Source organism: Corvus brachyrhynchos, unplaced genomic scaffold (assembly GCF_000691975.1).
Source record: "Corvus brachyrhynchos isolate BGI_N302 unplaced genomic scaffold, ASM69197v1 scaffold319, whole genome shotgun sequence".
Lineage (NCBI taxonomy): Eukaryota > Metazoa > Chordata > Aves > Passeriformes > Corvidae > Corvus > Corvus brachyrhynchos.
Genome location: NW_008246065.1, coordinates 301389 through 318802, shown reverse-complemented (window position 1 = coordinate 318802; position 17414 = coordinate 301389). Strand labels below are relative to the sequence as shown.

At 37.3% G+C, this 17414-nt stretch overlaps 1 protein-coding gene across 1 annotated transcript in view; it reads right to left on the bottom strand.

Annotated features, from left to right (window-relative positions):
* Nucleotides 1-17414, bottom strand: part of ATE1 (arginyltransferase 1) — a 70152-nt gene that overhangs the window by 52051 nt on the left and 687 nt on the right. Inside the window, exons 2-8 of the mRNA XM_017746810.1 lie at nt 16607-16670; nt 16203-16265; nt 15616-15719; nt 14552-14834; nt 12296-12359; nt 11872-12072; nt 10128-10256 (exon numbers count right to left, since the gene is read on the bottom strand). Coding sequence (XP_017602299.1) covers nt 10128-10256; nt 11872-12072; nt 12296-12359; nt 14552-14834; nt 15616-15719; nt 16203-16265; nt 16607-16668 — 906 coding nt within the window. The 5' untranslated portion in view covers nt 16669-16670. The remainder of the gene's footprint in view (nt 1-10127; nt 10257-11871; nt 12073-12295; nt 12360-14551; nt 14835-15615; nt 15720-16202; nt 16266-16606; nt 16671-17414) is intronic.

The window sequence follows — 17414 nt, the reverse complement described above, 5'->3', positions numbered from 1 at the left end:
GCTTTGTTTATGGAAATTTCATTTAAACCTTAAACTCTCACATTCTGTTTAGTAGTACAAATAGATATAGTAATCAACTATGCAAAGTACTTGCTTTTCTATAAAACAGAAGATGGTTTTTAAAAATATGAAGTGAGAGAATTATCAGACCTGTAATACAGGTCTGTCTCTGGTGTCCTTTATTTTAAATCACGCATTACCCTCCTCTGTGGCTCCCTGCGACAGGGAGTCTTTTCCCACTGTTCCATTGGCACCTCCCCATCACCAAAGCAAATGGGCTGGGGCCCTCACACCTCTTAACAGAAATTAATTAATTTACATTCAAAAATCAAAAGCAAGCTCACTTTAAGTTTAAAGAAGAGGAAGGGAAAATAAAAGAATGAAAATCAACCTCCTGAAAGTGCAAGCATTTCAAACCTGGATTTTTGACTCAGTACAAAATGATGTGCTGCTGATAATTCGTCTAAAAGGCAATGTTTTAATGATCTGGAGCTTGCCCAAGATTCTTAGAGTAATGAAATACAATACTTATTTACTCACTATCATTTACTTACTTGATACAAATACTCCCTTATTAGTGGAGTCCACATTAAACACATTGCAAAGTTCTGGTATGTATTTAACCCCAAACACTCCCTTGTTAAATGAATAGTCTAATACACAGTTTAATTCCCCCTCTTGTAATGGCTGGGTGATTTAGAAATTCAGCAGTTCCCACACTGCAAAGTAATAGTAAATAGGAATTTTTAATTAAAAGTTAGATAAAAACAATACATATAGACAGCTACAAAAACCTGACTGTTGTCAAGAATTCCATTAAGTTCTGAGATTAATTACAGGGGAATACAAAAAAATGGGGGGATTGTTTGTCAGCCATCCCATTTTTTCCAGGGAAGGGGAGGAGAGGAAGGCAGGCAACAATAAAAAGTGCCAACAGTGTAAGTTGCTGCCTCATCTTGCTTATCTTGTCCTGCTAATCTATGGATGGATGGGAAACCTTTGGACATAGACTTTATGGAAGAACACTGAATTTCTATATGCTGATGGTAAAGGGGATTGTACATTTCCTATAATTTACCATTTCAGATCTAGTCACTACCACTCTAAATTACTCAGAGTTTGGAACAGCAAATGACTGTGGTATCTTAATTAAATTGTAGAATTATTTTGGTTTGGTGGATAAGGAAAAAAACCACCAATAATATTTAAAGAGAAAAAAGGGAATTAAAAATTTGAATTATTGAGTTTTTTTCCTGTAATAAAAACACAGAGTTACACATTCTTACACTGAGTGCATCAGTCCCTACAGCCAGCGGTTTTAGAAAGTGCAGGTTTCCGAAAAAATAAACCATGTGTTATTAATTTCCATGTCAGAAGACTCCCAATAGTTCTTAATCTGTAACTTTAGCTTTATAGTGCAAGTTAAACCCTATGGTGAGAAAACTGAGCCCACAACACTCTTCAAATAGTTTTATCTATTCTCCAGGCCCTGCTCCCCAATCCCTGGGCTCTGAGGGTGATGGGGGACTTTTTAAGTGTACCTAAGCATAACTTCTGCTGTTACAGCTGCTAGGAAAAAAATTTTAACTGCACCTGAATTTGTATCACAATCTTAAGGGCAAAAAAACCACTATAAGTCTTGTTATAAATTATTCCACCTGATAATACCTGGTAAAGTTCAGAGGTTAGAAAATTTTCTTAAACTAGTCTAGACATTTATTTTAAAAGGGAAAACATTATATTCAGTTTCTAAATTAACAAACTCATCTAACACTGCAAGATTATTATGAACACAATTAAAAATTATCCAATAAACCAGGAAAGAAATACAGCCAAAAGCTGATGTTGCATGTAAAATAACTCAGTATGTCACATAAGCACAATTAGAATTCCCTTCACAAAGCCATGCTTTTCTAATTTTAATTTCTAACTGATTTACATAAACTTTTAAAAGCTATATAATATGTAAGAAATCCACAACATATTTACTTTGGTGCAAACTAATTACAGCTGCCAGAAAGAATCAACTCAACAACAGGGAGTAAGTTTAAACATAATTAATAAAACTAAGAGAAGAAAAACATCACTGAGAATGAAATCAAAGGGAGAAAAAAGGCAGAAAATTAAAAGGTAGGTTGGGTTCAACCCAAAGCTATTTGCTGGAGTAAGAGCAGGTGCACAGCTTTAAAAAGATAATAAACCAGAGCATTAACACCTGCTCCCTTTCACACAGAGGGGAAGAGATTCAGGTGCTAAACCAGAATGGGTTTCACCTGGCAGCTCAGGAATTTCTGGAAGGGAAGGTTCCTGATGTCACACAGGGACACAGGTTTGCCTTCTCAGGAAACCTTCCAGGTGCCAGCAGCAGAACTGTTCAATTATCTGAGATCTTCCGCAAGGAGGCATCACAAAAAGCATTCATTTATCATTTCCCCTTTGACAGTATTAGAGTTTGCTCATATTTGCAATTCACTGTTAAGGAAAATTGAGTACTCGCCCTTTTTTTGGGGATACAGAAGGGATGGGATTTGGGCCTTCCTTCTTTTTGTTTTTTAAAATCCAATCCCTGAATGGAATTCAAATAAACCAAGGATTTTGGTCATGAGGGGTTCTTTGCTTTATTTTTCACAGAGGTGCCAGGCTCAAAATAAAAGATAATGATGACAAATCATAAAACCTACAAATCCAGTGCATCACCTCTGTGCTGCCATATTCTAATTGAAATAATCTTCCTTACCCAAGACAGACTAGAATCAATATTAACCATAAAGCTGTGCAGTGAAAAACTAGAAGTCAGTGTTTCAGTAAGGAGAGGAGAAGCTACTAACCCTCCCACTGAAAAGAAAACAACAAACCAAACAATAAAAACAAACTATCTAGGAAAACATGGAAACTGAGCTGAAAAATGAATTAAATTCTTCAATTTCTTGTAAAAATCAAAAAGACGGGACAAAGTTTTTTGTCAGGAAATTTTTACAGGAAAAAATTGTGCCAAACCACCCTTGAACTTGGCAATAAACTAGAGCCCAGCAGAGGAATCAAAGATTTATCCCCAGGGTGGCTCTACTTAGCATTTTCAACAATTGCTTACAAAATACAGAAATGCTAAAAGAAGAGAGTTTCAGAGATATCCACAGACCTGAAGGTGAAGAGTGGGCCTTCAAAATATAGTGCTTAAGGAAAGTGGGGATTTAAAGTTTAAATGCATGTCTCGAATGCAGTTTTCAGTCGAAGAACTGGACTAATGAAAGAACCACTGATACATTTCAGTAACAATTTCAATTCCTTTATGCAGTGACAAAAGTCTCTGAGGCTTTCTTGCTCAGAAGAAACTTCCTCTCAGTATACTGGAGGTTTATCAGTATTACAGTAAAGATAATTTCATTTTATTTGGATTTACATAGAAAACACAGTGGGAAAATCAGGAAAAACAATATAAACTGAGATGCAAAACAACCTGAACTGAAATGATATGACTGTGGACAAGTTACTTAATTGTCTGGATGCCTAAATTCTTTGGCTGTTATAGGCATTTCATGACAAAATCCACAGCACTGCAGTCATGAGGGCCACACAAATAAACAGAAGGCATTAGGCTGATCTAGAAATACTTGTTCTAAGTCTTTAAGTCAGAGCTACCAGGATGCGAAATGCAAGTTCACTGCAGTGAGATGTTCTGCCATGGCTTCCAGGAGCTGTACAAAAATGTATAGAAGGCTAAAAATAACCACAAAGGCTATTGATTTCTCAGCATTCTCTCACTGGAATATAAAAGAGGAAGCTAGGTTAGAGAGACCTAGAAGTTTGCAACTGGCTGCTGATACCAGTTAGGAACTGATCAGAACGTGTTCCTTGGCATTTCCCAGACTACTTGCTCAGTTTTCTCTATTAGTTCAAGTGGATTCCTGGGAAGCAAATCAAAAAAAAAAAGGGGAGGGGGGAGGGGTGAAAGAAAAACCCCACTATACGTATTTCAGTAATTTTTTGCACCTTTTCAAACAGTGTATCTTTTGTGTGTCCTGAAATTCTTTTCTTCCAAGACAAATATTTAGTTAAGCACAAAGCAAAGAGAGAGTCCAGCTACTTTCACAGAGGGAACAGACAGATACTGTTTTTCTACAAGTTTGTCATTATGAAGCCCTTGTGAAAAGTTAAATAAAACGTTTGCTTCAGGAGGTCTAAACAGCAATAAACTGTTCATTCTTGCTCTTTCTGGAAACTACTGTAGAATTTTTATGATCTTTTATGGAAATGTTTTCTAGCTTGTGGAGCTGCCACATAGCTTGTTTCAGTTACCCTTCAGCTCTGTTTCTTAAAGACAAAGACTGCTATGAAAGACTTGAGGATTCTGACACTGGGTCAGAAATGTGATGCCTCTGATGAGAAGATACTTCATTAAGAAGAACTGCCAGAGACACCCTCTATTCTATCCAAATTAGCCATTATTTCATTGGGATCACAAAATTTCCTTCTCGAGATGAAAAGGTAAAAAAATGTTTTGACTGTATTTGTTTCACCTAAAAGCTTTGCCTCTAGAGCCCCACAGTTCCACACCTGTACCCGTCATTTCACCTATCATATCGCTTCATCTAAAACACACAGGATTCAGGTGGCAGAATGTTCTGAAATAGCTCCAGATATTTTATAGTTCATCCTGAAGCTGGGGTAGAGTTGGATCACAGCATCTCCCAGGTGATTTGTATTCTGCAAGGCCTTCCTTGCATTTCTTACCCAGAAACAGGGATTTTTGCTGCTGAGCAAGAGTTAAAATATTTGCAGATAAGGATTGCTCTTAGCAAAGCACAGATAAGCCATTACACAGCTTCCACAAATCCAATGGAACTGGATCATCCAAAGAGGCAAATCTTGGGATTATACAAGACACAAGTTCATTCTTCTTATTCTTAGATCACCCTTCCATATATTAATCTACACATTTTCTCCCAAAAATGTAATTAAATACTATTAAAAGTCAGTCAAAAAAATAAAATACAGGCTCCAAACCTGTATTCATGCATTTCTCTGTGCAGGAGTTATTACAACAAAGCTGTATTAGCATTTATTATTTTTCTTATGACAAATGAAGAAAAAAAGGTGGACAAACCCTCACCCACACGATTTTTTTGCATAATTATTTTACTCTTGATATGCTGATCAGCTCAATAATTTATGCTACAACTGATCTTTCACTGATAGTACAGGGAACTAAGGTTTTTTCAATGTAAGGATGCTCAGCCTACTCTCATCTCTCTGTCCATTAGTGGTCTCCATTTCCAAGTTTTTCCAAGCTTTCATGATTTCAATTTCTATTCCTTACAGCTTGACTCATTTCACAAAATAAATACAACTGCCACTAAAACAGGAAATAACCCAAACAAATAAATCCCTGCAATTGATTACATTTGTGGGGGTTTTGTATGTTACAGACACTGCTCCTCATTCTAAGCACGATTACTAAGCATCTTCCACTACGTTAAAAGCAATGCAACAAACAAGAAAACAACAAAACCAAAAAAGCTAATGAGTAACAGCTCTATTATACTGGGAATGGGACGTGGAGACCATCATTTTCGACCTGAGACAAAGGCCCACACAAAGCACTTTCATAAAGGGTCAGAAGAAATGCAAAGAATGGGACAAACACTAAACCAGATTGTTTTCATAGCTTCCAAAAATGAGCAGTTCAGGAACTATGCTAATTCAAGAGTAGCCTTGGATAAACTTCTCCAATAGGCAGGGATACACCTATTTTCCTATTTTCCATGATTCTATCTTGATTCATTCATAGCTATTTATACTTTAACTACACAATCTGTTCAGGTTCCCCCTAATTCATCTCATTTTCTCCAATGACTATAATAAGAATACATCTATTCCTCCAACAGGGGATGGCCATGCATTTACACAGCAGCTTAATAAAGTTTTGTGCTCCCACAGAGGAAAACTGAAAAACCAATTCTTCCTCAGCACTATTTAAGAGCAAGTATTACGAAGAAACCTTTAATAAGAAAATGGTCTGCTTTATTTTTCCTCAGGACACCAATTCCATACAATAAAAACATGCTGACATAAACATTCTTAAGCGCCAACAAGTTTGTGTAACATCAGGAATTGACTCCACTCCAAAGCACAGAGACAACCAGGTCAGTTTTGAAGCTGAGTTCCTGCAGCAAGTGATCAGAAGTTCTTGAGAGAGGTGAGAGGATTTCCAGGGTAAATTCAACTTACACCAGACAAACTAAGAAAAAATGGCATAATGAATATTTTAAAAGACTACGGAGAAAATAGTTGTGGCTTTTATGCCAAGATAAAAACAGATTTGAATTTTTTTCTCTTGCAAGCTAAATTGGTTTTAATTCCAGGAGCAAGGAAATACTTCAAACTGTTCCTAGAATATTAACTTATTTGGCAGAGAGATAATATATTTCTACTTTACCCAATCCTCTCCTTGCCAGTGAAAGATGAACAGAAGATTGTGATGATGCTTCCATAGAAAGGCAGGTTTCACCACTACTCTGGAACTTGGAAAAAGTTGATTTCACAATGAAGTTTCCACCTTTCTTTTTATTAGAACAGAAGTCACTGCCTCACTCAGGAATCAGTACTGTACCATCAAAATGTGCTGCAGGACTCTCCCCAGCAAAATCTCCAATTATTTTAATGAACGCAGCGTAATTAGTGCTGTGCAGTCTTCAGCAGGGAAGCAGAAGAAGGAAAGGAGGAAAAGGCAAAATTTACAAAGACTCAGCATCACAAAGGGCACTGAAACACCAATAATCACTGGTCTCAAACTGGCATTAACCAGAGTGTCCAGAAGTTCAATTCCACTGACTCGCTGCCCTGAAAATCCTCTATTCTCCCTCCTCACATAAACTTTTGATGGAAAGCTACATTTACATTACAGAGGTGCAAAGAGGCCCTCTCCACACTCACTGAGCAATATTCAGCTTCATTGTTCACATGCTTTTATTACTACTGTGAATATTTTTATAGTTTTTCACCTTAGTGTTATTCTCAAATAACCAACAAAATTCTACATTGATTCTTAGAATTGCCTTTTAATATAGTAAGGTTAATATTAAACTAGTCTAGCAACAGATAGTATATTGTAATGCCAACAATCTAAGAACTTATTCCCAAAAGAAGTTAATATGTCCCATAATAATCTTTGTTGGATTCTGAATTTAAATATAGGCAGGTTTCTAAATATGAAGTGTTCAGCTAAATATAAAGCTAAAAACTCTTCCTAAACTACAGACTTTCCAAACACAAAAGTGTGCAGGATTCTCCCTGAAAAAAACCTTCAACAACCTCACAGAGTAGTTTGCACAAATTAAAAGTGAAAAAATCCTGGATATTTGCCAGTTTAAACCTCAAAGCAGCTTCTTACTATCCTGATAAAAAGCCCTGTGTACAGGACAGAATTTTATTCCTTTTACTTAAGAAACTCCATGGTTCCATAATGTCTGTACGATATATTAAAAAGTCTGAAAAAGAGGAAGAAGAAAAAGTTTTGAGGTCTTTCAAGTAGCATTTTCCATTCTTCCTGTCAATAACTTGGATCAATTTTACCCTACTTGGTATCTTAAAAAGTGACTCAGATAAGTCTCTTCCCACACAAATTCAGTATTTTAAAAAGGCTTCTAAACTACATGAAAATACATTTCTACGTAAAACATTCTTCAGTTTACTTCCTGCAGAGATCAAATACAAAATGTTGATTGAAGTGACAGAGTATTAGCTCCTAATTGTGAATAAAAAACCTTCTTGGCCAGGCAGTCTCATGGACACAGAATATGATTTACCATGGCTGAAAAAGAACCTAAATTCAAACCCATCAGCATCAGACCAAGTTTTTACATTCAGTAGATGCTTCAGGGAAGGTTTTATGTCTCCCCTGGAATTATCTAAGCCTGCACAAACATGAGGCCAAAGAGAGGAGATAAATGCAAAGTAGGGAAACCTCTATGGCAAGTAACAAGGAAAAAGAGGATAAAAATCTGTTACACTATTAGCAGTGTACAGTGAACAGAAATCCATCTCCTTCCTATTCAGCAGCAATTCCCAGGACAGCCTTTACACCTTCAGGTGGTGGAAACCTGACTGTCCCTAACACATCTTTCTAGGCTGAAATACTTCCATCACAGCAGAAAAATCAAGACTCTAATCAGACCAGGTAATGCTTGGCACAAATCTAGTAAATAGCTCAGTCTCTCTTGGCATGCCTCCAAATTTTACATTATTATAATTAAACCCATTTATGTCAGCAATTATAAAAAGGGCAGAGACTACTACTTATTGTTATGAGACCTATTATTTTACAAAACAAAGTGAAATGGTTTTTATAGCTTTCCAGAGTAGCATTACAGACATGTCACCAAAAAAAAAAGCTCTCCTTACACTCTTTTGAACTGAAGCCAAAAATTATGATGTGGTTTTACAATTCTACCTGGAAAACAGCCCCAGTTTACAAGGTTTCATTTCTGCAGGTAGTTCACTCTCGGGAACAGAAAAGACTGATTAGCTGACCAATATTAAAATTGCACATCTGCAGTAGATAGAAATGAGAGATCTGAGGTAGCAATTTCATTAATTCTGCCAATGACGAGCTTGTGCCACCTGCCAGAGAAATGGAGAACTGCTGCTTGTTCAGAACCCCACGAGTATTTTTAATTATTTTTAACTTATTAGATTAGGATTATCCTCCTGTAAACACCCTTTTGAGAGGAGAGTTTATCCATATGCAATGGACTCTCATCAAGCCTCAGAGGATCAGCTGGTGAGATATTTTAGCACTATTCCTACTGCAAAGGTGAGCTCCAGTGTGCTTAGCAATGCAACGGGAATAAAACTGAGCTTTTTAAAACCTTCACCTGTTAAATTAAGCAATATCACAAAAAATTAGGGATTAACATAGAAAAGGTACCAAAGAACTTTAAGGAAGAAGATGATTTTGCCATCAAAAAACCTCAGAAATGGCAATTTCAACATTTTACTACTTAGAGACACCATTTCTCACTGTTTAGCTGTGCATTTTAAGAAGCTATTTTCAGAAAGGTGCATGCAGTGAACTGTACCTCATTTTCCCCACAGTCAGAAGGTGTGTCCTTGTGTACAGACATCTGATACTTGGCAAATAAAGTGGCAGATTGGTTGAAGGATGATTTGAACTGGGGGTCCTCAAAGGAGACAGGTACTAACCTCACCTTCAGAGCAAGGGAAATACAAGCATTCTGTTTTGAGTGCATAGCATCAGATAATCTGCTTCTGAAGGTCAGGCTAGTGAAAGATCTCCTCCTATCCACTTCAAAGCCTCTGAAGTCAGTTGTCTACCTTAATAATAAGACAACTTCCTACTTTTACTAATATCTAACAAATCAACTACAAATTTTAGTTTCACTGCACAGTCTCAAGGACTTATAAAATGTTTCATTTTTAATGGCACATCACTCTTTGATTGCCCTGGTTCAACACTTACTTATTCTTGCTACATGTACTGTTGCTCCAAACTCAGGATGTTTTTTTCCTTCACAGTAGTAGAGATGTAACACATCTGACAGCTCACCCTTTACACCCCACCTGGTCGTTGCAAGAAGCAGCAACGACATGTAATTTAGATGGAGTGCACAGATTACTTTTTAAAGACTTAAATTGAAACTGAAGAGACTTACTGAATTCTGGTGAACCTCAAGCCAATAATTTGTGTGTGTGATAAATTTTTGCACACATCTTGGCACTGATCATTGCATCCTTCTTATGGAAACATTCAAACCAAAGCCAACGAGGCCAATTATCAGGCTGAGTGTCCAGCTGCATTTAGTATTTATGGGATTAGTATTTTTAAGGCCCATCTCTATCTCCAAGAGCCTCACCCTCTCCATTTCTTCCCCAACAGCATCCCCTTGTAGCATCCATAACTTTTCTGCCTGCAACTAAAACCAAATATTTGTGGCACTCACAAAGAGGTATCAAGAGTTTGCACTTTCAGGATGTTGATTTTATTGGATACAGTATTTTACAAGCTCCTGAATATACAATGGATATAAAATCCACATTTGTTTCTCCTAGAAACAGGACACGTAAAATGGAGGGGAAGCTTTGCATAATATTAAATTTGGCCTTCTGACCTGATTTATGGTTGGTTTATCAGGTGGGTCCTTGTGAATAACCATCTGGTAACGTTTATAGACCTGGTAAGACTCCTGAAATGTGGCTTTGAACTGTGAACTTGGTGGAGATGATCTCACCACCCTCACCTTCAGAAGAAGTTAAACACATTTATTATTAAAATATCATGCAATAACTGTACATTTATACACAATACAAACACCACAACAGAAATGTTAACCTCCTGCATAAGGGCCATCACAATTTAATTACTATTAGGCAATAGTCTTCTAATTCTCCAGCTCAATTTATGCTACTGAAGGCTTTTATATTTACAATGAATAACATAAAAGCTTTTCAAACTGCAAATTAACTAAAATGCCTGGAGAAGAACAACACAATTTTCAGGAAATAATACCAACAAATGGTATGCAGATCATCATTTTAAAGACATTTTCTGTGCTACTTAAAATATTCTCTGGTAGTCTCACACTACTCTGAAAAATACTTGAAAGACTTGGAAGACTCAAATATCTGCTCTTCATCCAAAGGTTATGTTTTTATGGCAATAATCCCAAGGGGATTTCGTGGTATTTTTGAAATTGAAAGAGGAAGATGAAGCAGTGTTTCCATACTCAATTATGAGTTAACCATAATAAGGAGTTATCAGTCTTCACATCATCACCCTTAAAGACACAAAAATAATTAAGAAAAATAATCTATAAATTAAAAATTCTTCTTAGTAAAAATGATTGCTCCCTAAGCAAAAGAATGCTACCACATAAGCAGCAGTGCATGTCTTTTCAAACATATTTAAGATATACTAATTTCAAAAACTATGTAATTTTCAGAATGGTTTTATTTTCACAAAGAGCAATTTTTTTTTAATCCTTCTAATTCTCCCTGCATCTTCCAAATGAAGATGTTCAGACAAAGCCATCATGCTTCTGTTAAACAACTCCTCAGAAAATGTGAAGGAGTTAGGGAGATGGATCAATTTCATGGCTTCTAGTCAGTCAATTTCATTTCTAGTACCATCATGGAAAATGATCTGGGGAAATACTCATACTCAGTAAGTTTTCCAGCTTATAGAAAAAATAACAATAAATACAGTTTTATGATTAACAAATGTTAGAAAGTCCAAAAGTCTTCCAGATTACTGTCTCTAATACATGTAGTGGCAACCAGTGTATTAAACAAACTTTTCTACCCTCATTTTCACAGCTTTCAAAGACATCAACACACACCAATGATGTGTATAAAGAGCAACTATCTTATCTGTTTAATTTCATGAAGTTGCTGCTTCCTTGTTAAGTTTCCTTAGCTTAGATAGTTTAAGTATTTACATACTGTAGACCTAAATACTGAATTTCTCTCATCATTCAATACTCAATTCAAAGACTTTCAGTCTCAAGTCACACTGTATGAAATTAATTTGCAAGTTATTTTAGTAACTGAACTGGCCTCTGCTAGGACTGACTGCAGTGCAAGAGTACCCTCCTGTGGTTAACAGAGCTCAGCTGCACCACAGGTGTGTAATTTGTATCTATATATCTATATATCTATCTATATATATACGCACACACACCTCCCTATGATGCACATCTATAAAAATATAAACATACACCATTCAGTACCATATATATTTCAAGATTTAAACCACAACTACTCCATAAAATCATAAATACAGACCTAAGCTTTTGAAAAACTCCTTAACTAGACTTTTCCTTCATCTGCTTCCAACAACAGTGAACAAGACATTACCTCTAATTTGTGTAGTGCATCATCAGGTAAAGGGGCAAAAACAAAGTCTTCAATGTTTTTAGGCTGGTTTGTTTTAGGTTTAGAGTTTTGCAAGAAGAAAGCTTGATCTCCTTGAAGTTGAGAGCCTTCTAATGTGCCCATCTGGCTCTGCAGGAGCTTCTGTAGTTTTCTCTCATCTGACACCAAACAAGCAGTTCTTACCTAATCACCAAAAAGAAATGGCTAAAACCACCCTTTATTGCAGACTGCGGTCTGAACTCAACATGGCCTTTCACATTTACAACTACCAACACGGATGCCAAGCTAATGCAGTGATTCTTCCACAGCCATTTAATGCAGCACTTTAATCTGGAATCACCTTGACCATTTCACCCCAAAGCCAAGGGTGTATTTAAAAACTTGAAGTACTGAAGGACAAAAATACAGCCACAAAATCACAGAGCATTTTGCTTCTGCATTCGAAGCCCACGTGGCTATACCACAGACTCCTGTAGGAGACACACACCCCAAAACAAAGCATTTGTTTTTTCTCACCTGGAATCCACAGGCAGGATGCTGAAATGCTGCCAGTGCTACTGTGATCATGTAATGGAAGAGTAAAAGGCCACAGAAGTTTGCATCTTTGCTTAAAATTATCTTCAGATTGTCTGTTTTAACTAATAAATTCACTTTTTGCAGTTTCCCTCTACCTATAACAGATCAGCCATTTATAGAATTCTATTTGTGAAATGGCATTTGCTAAGGAGAGAAGTGAAACCGAAGCACTATTTCCCATCTTGATCCATTTGTTTTTTACTAATACAAGAACTGCAAGTTGTAAAGCAACACAAATCCAAAGACACGAGGGAATTACAGACATGATGTGCCCTGTCCTCAGGCAAACAAGTCAGAGGAAGAGTTTATTTCAAACACTCATGATACATTTGAAGAACGAGTACTTCATCTGTATTGGGATCTGTTTTGTGTCTCGTCTCTTCTGTTAGCTGTAAATTAGCAAGAAAAACTTCTTAAAGCAGTGAGTGTGCCTACACAGACATAAGCAAACCTTCTTTTCTATCTGAAACTGTGCAGAAACAGACCATTATTCCCAGAGGACAATGACCTGTTTTGTTTATAAAGGAATAAAAATGCAATTAAACAATCTTATTACAGACTAAGTCTACATTTTCCAAGATGAAAACTAAACATCTTCCTATCTGGAAAATTTTAAACTAAATTTGACCTGTGACACCAGCTAGCACAGAAAAAAAAATTAAATAAGCTTTCTGATGCACTTATTATTCACTTTTAGATTTCCTTTAAAATCTCCAGAAAGAAGCACACAAATGAATATTTCTGTTCTGTAAAAGTAAACCCTCTTTTTCTGAAATGCACTACAATGTTGCTTATCTGCATTTCCAGTGTTTAAAGACTGACTCAAAGCTATTCTTAACCCAACTGAAGACCTTACCTCACCTTATCCAAAGCATTGGCAGGTTTTTACACTCCTATTCTTTACCCAAGTCTGCCATCTGCTGTCAACAGCCACTTCCTTTCTTTCCAATACTAAGTTTACACACAGGCCAAAGTTTTTCATTTATTATTTAAAAACAACAGAGCTTTGAAAGTTTGCACACTAAAAGTCGTATGAACAATAAAGTATGTAAGGGCTATAAAGGTTTTTATAAGATCAAAATCTAAAATACAGTTTTAAAAAATCTGTAATAGTTCTATGCAACACAACTGGTTTTCTCATCCAGCATTTCTGAAAACTTTCCTTTTATTTAGATGCAAAAATTGCTTATTAAGCTGTGGAAAATCAGATCCAATAGGGATGAGTGTTTATTCAGGAAAAAACATTATTTTATTTGAAATCAGTCATGCTATAGATAAGAGACAGAAGTACTTTGTTCTCCTGAATACTGGCACAACATGCAACAGGTGAGTGGAATCAGGAATTAGTAGGATGGCCCAACACAGGCAGAAACTCTAAAGACACAAGTTGCCACTAGAATTTTCTGTACCATCACTCACCATGTACCAGTAAACCACAATTCAGAAAATTCCCTTTATTTTCCAGTACAGCCTACACAAAATGGGAAACACGATCTGTAAGACAAGGCTGTCTTATCTGCAGCCTCTGGGCCACAATGTGTGTGTCAGCAATTCTACCTTAAATTAATTATTCTGGCAATAATCCACTCACCCTTACTACCTTCCTTCCAGAAATCACCCATGTCCCAAAAGAAGGCAGCCATTGAATCACAGAATGGTTGGGGTTGGAAGAGACCTTCAAAGGGACACCTTCCACAATCCCAGGATGCTCCAAACCCCATCCAACCTGGCCTTGGACACTCCGAGGATGGGGCAGCCACAGCTTCTCTGGGCAACCTGTGCCAGGGCCTCACCACTCTCATCATAAAAAATTTCTAATGTGAATCTCCCCTCTTTAGAGTTTCAGATCCAAGAGATTCAGTCTTAATTAAGGTGAGAATAAGAGGATAAATATAACTTTTTAATATAACAAAATATAAATTACATTATTACAAGTAACACCCAGCACCTCTCAGTTTTTATGGTGTAATTCCATAAACTGGGAGGAGCAAAGGGAATAAACCAAAAATATTACTTTACTAAGCAACATAAAAAAAAAAGGGATTCAAGAAGATGAGAAATGATGACAACATATTCCAATTACTACCAGAAATTACCTGGCTTAGGTGGTGCATGAACAGCTTTAGCTGAATGTGATGGCTCTGCAGGGACTGGTGTGTCTTTGTCTGTACAGATCTGAACAGAATCTGATTCCACCTTCTGCACATTCCCCTCTTCTTTTGTTTCTCCTGAGTCCTTATCTTCATTCTCCACCCTCTCAGCATGATCCACAGCCAAGGGAGTCAGTTCAGACTGACTGACTTGAGACTCACTTTTGTATGGAAAATCACACGCGGCCACATCCTCTATATGGGAATCCATCGGCTCTTCTGCCAATAATTAAAACCTGCATGAGTTTCTCTCTGTACAACCACAGCTCACACCTTGCACAATTAAAATTAACACTAAATTAACTCGTTTCCAACTTGACAAGTGTTTTCCAACAGATAAAGTGACTGTTGCAGTAGCCTGAAAACAAAGTTTCCTTTATGACCCCGAATTACGAACACCAACTCATTTATGAGAACAGTTTTCTTTTCTCCATTAAAATTTACTTAAAAAGTCAACTTTTTCAGGCCATAACTTCAAACAAATAAAAACAAACCAACCTAGCATACCACACACACAAAAGAGGCAAATTAAAATGATTCAGAACCAATACAAGTTTCACCACCACGAAGAATCACTGGTTTTGGTGCTGGATAAACGGAGGGTGACTGTTCAGTCACGTGGAAAAACTCTCTTTGCTCTTCCTTTTCTCTGTCACCAGCTGCTCTGGTTAGTCCTGTCCAGATTATCAGTTTCATAATAGAAGTAAAACCAGTATCTAATTCTCTACAGCACCCAGCTAGAAAGTAAAGATATGCCCAGTAAAATAAGCTGATCTGCGGAAAAAGTAAGGAAATATTTTCTTCAATAACCCAAGTCACCTGCACAATTTGGCCTCTGGGCTACTGAAGTGCTCTTGATTCAAAACACTGCCAAGACACAACCCAGCCAGGGGTCTACACACAGAACTCAAAGCCCATCTGCCATTTGACCACTCAAGCAGGTATTTAAATCCTCCTTCCATGCATCAGTATTGGTTTTCAAACACTCAGAGTTTCTTACCTTCACTCACTACTTTCAAAACATTCCCTTTGGAAATAAATTTCAACATTTTCTTCAGAACTTTCTTGTGGGACTTGGAGGCCTGAAAATGCAAAGCCTGGCACCTAAAAAAGAAAAAAAGGACCATTTCTTTTGCAAAAGATTGTTTCAGAAAAAAAATTTAAGGAACCACTTGTAAGAATTACGTTGTAATTTCTATTTATTTCTTAGTTTCCCTATATTGTGGTCAAATGTTTTATCAACGCTTTTGAGTTAATGAAATTATGTTGTCTTGTACTGAATAATATCAGTCCCTATGGCATGTTTGTCTGTGTACCTGTATATTCACTAAAATAGGAGTGTGAGCTTTTCTTATTTGGGCTACTAAAGCAGTGTTTGTGGGTTAGAGACAAGGTTCCTTACAGGGAAATATCCCAGAGCAGCTGATGTGCCTATGCACAAACCCAAGAGCATATATTTACTATTCAAAGTATCATTAAAAGTTGTTAAACTTTTGAAGTATGATGTATTTCAAGCCGTAAACACAAATGGTGGAACATATTTGAAATGGTCAAATCCCTTATAAAAGTGTATTTTGAGTTTCTTACCTTATTGTGTATTGAGGACAACACGTTTGATTCATGATAGGTTTGTAGACATATTTTCCACTTCTGAAAAGAGTAATACATATGCATTGAATTTTTCTTGTTTATACTACAAAATAAATGCAGAAGCTTTTTTATTAAAATCACATCAAAATACTACATGATCAGTAACAAAAGTCAAAGAGCAAGTTCTTCAGCTCTTTGCTGATAGTACCATATTATCCTTCTAAAATCACTGAATATTTTCCTGTTTGACAGTGTCATGTTACAAAAGGTCACAGAGCACTGGACAAATAGTTCAATTACTAATGGATATATAAGTGTTTCTGCATATCTAAATTTTAAATGTGGATTCTAACTTTTATCTCAACTGACAACATGGCTCTGTATTTTCTTTTCCAATTTACCTTCGCCATCCTCTGTCTATGAGATCCTGGTAATCTTGAACTGTCATTGAATGTGCCCACATACCTGAAATAAATAACACAGCAACACACTTGACTGACCACGGTTTGGCTTTAAAATGCAACAAGTTCTGCAGAACTGGCTGGAGCCCCTCTGCTCTGGGACAGGCTGAAGAGCTGGGGGTGTTCACCTGGAGAAGAGAAGGCTCTGGGGAGACCTCAGAGCTCCTTCCGGTGCCTAAAGGGACTCCAGGAGAGCTGGAGAGGGACTTTGGACAAGGGGTGGAGAGACAGGACACGGGGAATGGCTTCCCACGGCCAGAGGGCAGGGATGGACGGGATATTGGGCAGGAATTGTTCCCTGGGAGGGTGGGCAGGCCCTGGCACAGGGTGCCCAGAGCAGCTGGGGCTGCCCCTGGATCCCTGGCAGTGCCCAAGGCCAGGCTGGACATTGGGGCTGGGAGCAGCCTGGGACAGTGGAAGGTGTCCCTGCCCGTGGCAGGGGTGGCACTGGATGAGCTTTAAGGTCCCTTCCAACCCAAACCACTCTGTGATTACTGCAAATCCGAGCAGCTAACGGCCGCTTATGCAGAGATGTCTTACAAGGATTTAGCATATTCTTAAATACATAACTACTGATTTCAATAACCACATTAAGTGCAAAAACCCCAAGCCCAACACAAATCTTGGGATGCAATCAACTGTATTTCTGTGACCATGCAAGCGCTAAGTTCCCCTCTGCACCTCCCACCTCTCCAGAAATACACAAGAAAAACAACACGAAATTGCTGCTTAGTTCTGTTACACTCAT